The sequence below is a fragment of the Genypterus blacodes genome, unplaced genomic scaffold (assembly GCF_046128005.1).
Source record: "Genypterus blacodes isolate CSIRO-AG114 ecotype Tasmania unplaced genomic scaffold, CSIRO-AGI_Gbla_v1 ptg000032l_1, whole genome shotgun sequence".
NCBI lineage: Eukaryota > Metazoa > Chordata > Actinopteri > Ophidiiformes > Ophidiidae > Genypterus > Genypterus blacodes.
Window position 1 is genome coordinate 8,163,447 of NW_027466845.1, and position 4,605 is coordinate 8,168,051.

General features: G+C 47.4%; 1 protein-coding gene across 1 annotated transcript; it reads right to left on the reverse strand.

The window, feature by feature from the left end:
• Window positions 1–304: 304 nt before the first annotated feature.
• On the reverse strand, window positions 305–2,838 carry rnf26 (ring finger protein 26). Its single transcript, XM_076146503.1, has one exon. It carries the CDS (start codon window positions 2,421–2,423, stop codon window positions 1,074–1,076), a length of 1,350 nt encoding a protein of 449 aa, XP_076002618.1. The 5' UTR covers window positions 2,424–2,838; the 3' UTR covers window positions 305–1,073.
• Window positions 2,839–4,605: the final 1,767 nt, after the last annotated feature.

Below are 4,605 nucleotides of genomic sequence, written 5' to 3' on the forward strand. Positions count from 1 at the left end.
TTCCTTTAAAGGCAAACTTCTTTCATCACTGTACTTTTATTGGATACTTCAGACCTGTGTGCCTGATCACAATGTGTAACTCCGCCCTGGCTGCACACACACACACACACACACACACACACTCCATACATACACCACACGACGGCGGTCACGTGTGCTGCGTTACGAAATCCCACCAATCTTTGATCCGACAGGGCCGAAGCTGTGAGTGCTAAAGGTCTTTGGGCGCCTGAGAGGAGGAGCAGTGCGACCGTCTGCTCCCTCAACTCACTCACGTTCATATCAAAACACACGAGCCAAACACTTAGAACTCCTCCGTTTATTAGTCTGCAATCAAAACTCCATAAAATCAGAACAGAAAACAAATCCCTTGGACCCACACAGATTATTTGTGCACTTTTGGGCACTTTCCCTCGCCGCACCATCCGGGGTTAGACTAAGTGGTGTCACGAATCGTTGCCTGTAAACTCTCCAGCTCTGATCGATGGCGTCGTGTCAGCTTGGAGAGCAACAAATGCAAAACAAAACAGACGAAACTGTAAACCCTTATTAGTTTATGGTCCTTTTATAACAACAAAATCTATATTTTATCCAAACGACAAAAGGAAATGAGAAACCTTTTATGGATCACGTATTGGCTGCAGCTATAACAGGCCGCCGACAGAGGAAGGAGAGGAAATAACCAAAATACTTAAAAGGTTTTCTTACCATTTAAAAGCCCCTCTGAAGTGGTTTAACACTGACAAAATCATATTCGTAGGTGAGAGATTGCACTCAAGAAACGGTCATAGGGTCACAAAGCCTTTGCCTCTTTCAGCTTCACGCTCTGTTATGCTGTAGAACTGTACGTTTGTCTCTTCTCTCCCCTGAAAAGCAAAAGCAAGGCGACGTTTTAAGACATTAAGCGGTCGTTAACGTTCCAGAGCTTTGGGTTTTTCGCCATCGTGGTAATAACACAGCATGTATAACCATAAGAACTGTATATTCTTTAATATTCCTCCTCTCATGTGCCCGTACAGGGATTCTTTGCAATCGGTAAAAACATGAATCATACAGCAAACGGCGGCGTCGGCTCATAGATACACTTCCACCGTGTTGAGGATCATGTGCCGGCACAGCGGGCAGTTCTGCTGGTACATGGGCTGCCTCAGCAAGATGTTGGTGCAGTCTTTACACAGGCAGAGGTGTCTGCATGGCAGCAGCAGCACCGTCTTGACGCAGTCCTGGCAGATCACGCACCTCTTCCTCTCCTCCTGCTCCTTCAGCAGGGTCAGCATGCTTTCGGCGGGGGGGAGGTTACTGTCCTTGCCCAGCGTCGTCTGTCTCTGCAGCGGTCTGTCTGTGCTGGAGGAAGGGAGAACCAAGTCCAGCAGCTCCCGGTGGGCCCCGTCTCCCACGCTCCCGTCCGGCGGGTCCCTCCTCTCCTCTCCTGGGTCTCCGTCTCCACCCACCCTGTTGCTGTTGACCCTGTTCAGGTGTGTTCTCAGTGACAGACCCAACTGACTGCTGCTGCGGGACAGCTGCTGCCAGAATCGTCTCCCCAGCAGGTAGAGGTGACAGAGCCACCTGTGCAGGCGTCCAATGTTGTCGAGCACACGACCTAAAGAGCCCTGCAGGGCCGCGAGGACGCCGCGGAGAGTCTGGCAAACCCTTTGCAAGGCCGGAACGGAATGGACATAAGACGCAACCCTCACAGCTGTCTGTCGGGTCAGGTGAGGGTTCAGATAGGCGGTGGTTATTACAGCAATGGCAACGGTGAGCAGCAGGCCGTAGATGTTCACGATGAAGATGCTGATGAAGATCTGCACCAGCGAGATGAGGAAGTCCAGCACCAGTTTACAAGGCGACAGGAGGAAGGCAGAGGTCCCCGCCAGGCTGCTGTACAGGAAGGTGAAGGTGGTCAGCGTGAGCTCCAGAACGTTCTGCAGAGGGCTGGACACCGTCTGCCACACGGCATCCAGGAACACACACACGTTCTGGGTGGCGATGAGCACAAAGTTGACCACAGTGTTGGTGAAGTAGAACAGCAGGCTCACGGCGATGCCACAGCCCTCCATTACCGAGAGCAGCGCCCGGTACAGGTGCTCCTTCCCGCGGAGCAGGAAGTGCATGGTGAGGTAACCCACCATCTTAAGGCTCTCCAGCAGACCCTCCAGAGCGAGGACCAGGCTCCCCAGCATGCCGACCGCACCGTGCGCCACGCTGGTCGACGCCTCGCCCGCGGACATCAGGCAGAACAGCAGAAAGTTCCCGAACTCCGCCGCTGAGTAGAGGAGGAGTGCGGGCAGGTTGGTGACGAAATCGATGGCTGCCACCACAGTCTGCACCACGCTGTGGACGATGAAGAAGTTCAGGTCCAGCAGCAGGCAGACCACGTCCAGACATTTCCCCACGGTGGAGATGACGAAGTGGACCAGTCCCATGATTGAGGAGCGGCCCCACGGTGAGACCCGAGTCCGTGTTTACTCTGATTGTCTCCACGGCAGCAGCACATTGCTGCTCCGTCTGTTCAGGATGAGACCGGGAGCTGCTCCGCCATTACTAAAAAGTTAGACTGAAGCACCCACCTCCATTTAATCCAGTTGAGGCGACCGTGAAGTGTAGAGGTGTAAAAGCGTAAACACACGCGTTACATGGGCGGATGTTTAATTTCAAACTCACAAGCAACACTTCCGCTCCGTTTCCGGGTTTCGTTTTCGTTCCTTTTATTTTGCTAAACAAACGACCAATTTGTGGGATTGAAATAATGAAAAACAAACTAGAAATCCACCAGAGGCTAAGAAAGACTCGCAAAGACAGTTATAGTCGCTATTCTGGCCGCCATTGTTGTTGTTTTGATCGTGTCTGATGACATATCCACTTCCGCCCGCTGTGTTTTTTAACCGTAAAATAACTTTATTTACAAGCAAGTGAACGCCTTTACAATCTTGGTATTGAAAGAAACATTTCAATGGGCGTGAGAACGAATGATGAACTAATTTTAGTCACGTATTAGTGTGAAATGATTGGTGTACCTTTGTTTGTTTGGATGACATCACTGTTGTTTAATTTGTTAGTTTGGATAAGATCAATGTTTTACCTTATTCATTGGATGATCTCACTATTTTTTCATTTGGTCGCTTTTGAGTCCCAACACAGTTGTAAGCAACATAGGAGGAAACAGCTTTTGGCGTTGTAATTTAGCAAAATTATTAGTATTAGTATTATTGGTATTCACATATTACAGATACAGAACCTAACTTTGAAAATACATTTTTTTTAGACGGAAATTTAGACTGAAATTAATTAAAAAGTAATTACCAATAACTAATTACCAAAAATTAAGTGCCCTGTGAAAAATATGACTCTGTAGCGCCTCCTACTGATGACATCTGCTTTGGGGTACAAAATACCATTGAAAGACTCCCCTGTACTGTGTTTGTCTTCAGTATCTATTTGGACCGTCTTTGCTTAGTTATACAGTATATCCCATTTTTTGTTTTCAGCTTAAATGTGTAATAGTAACAAAGAATGCTGAGAAAGCTTTTAAATGTATGCATGTAATGTTTAAATGTAGGATTAGGTCTCACTCCCAATTCACTTGAATCAAAGTCATTAACATTATGCATGATTTACTTGAACTCAGTGTTGTTGCAGTATTTTTATTTACACTATGATAGGACTACATATTAAACACAAACACAATCTATTGTTAATAACAATATGACAAGGACTCCTACTGGTCGGTTGGTGGACCTGCATGGAGGTGAGCAGGATCTGGTGGGGAAAGCATGAGCCTAGTTAGGTCCTCCCATGGAAGCCTGAGTTCTGCAGGTGAAAAGATACATATGGGGACATCGGTGGGGCCCACTGGCTGAAAGAACAGAGAGAACAGAAAGGATTGGCCTCTGCAAAATGGGAAGTAGTTGGAAAAATATGACAACTTCCTGTGTATTAACTCCAGGATCAATCGGGAATCCAGCAGAGCAGGGAAAGAAATAATGACTAGTTTCCTCACTTTGTGTTCTCCTAGAAACTCTGCCTCTGTGATAGCTTCTAGGAAAACAGACAGAGGTGTGTGAAAATAATTGCTGGCATAATCTTCAGTGTTTTGACCTTTCGTGCCATCACAGGGGTTTTCCAGTGTCCCTGCATTTACACGAACACATTCTAAATAGTTGAGCTAAGTCTCCCATTACCTCAGCCACTTCAGTGACAATGAAACACAAAAGCTTCACAATCCCAAACAGCATGGACAATATTTCCTTCCTCGCCTTGTGTCTCATCCTCCCCATCTGAGCGTTGCACCATTGAGCATTTTTTTTAAAGGGAAACTCTGATTTGACCATAGGAAATCCTGTTCCAAATGCCTGGATGCATGACAAACAGTTGTTTAAGTATTTAATGATGCATCAGGGATAAATCGGGGTAGCACAAGACGCTATAAAAGGTCTGCGTGTTGCTTTGTGTTGGGCTGAGGCCTTCTGGACCTGCTCCTTTTATGGTCGTTCGCCGTGAGCAGGCCAGGAGTTGGTTTCCTTTGTTTGTTTTCTGGATGACCCAATCCTTCCTCTCTGAGCGATGAGAGGTTACACGCTGCGATAACTCCACATCATCTGTCAGCCG

Excerpts from the sequence above, each read along its gene's own strand:
- rnf26 (XM_076146503.1), bottom strand. The coding sequence starts at position 2,423 with ATGGGACTGGTCCACTTCGTCATCTCCACCGTGGGGAAATGTCTGGAC.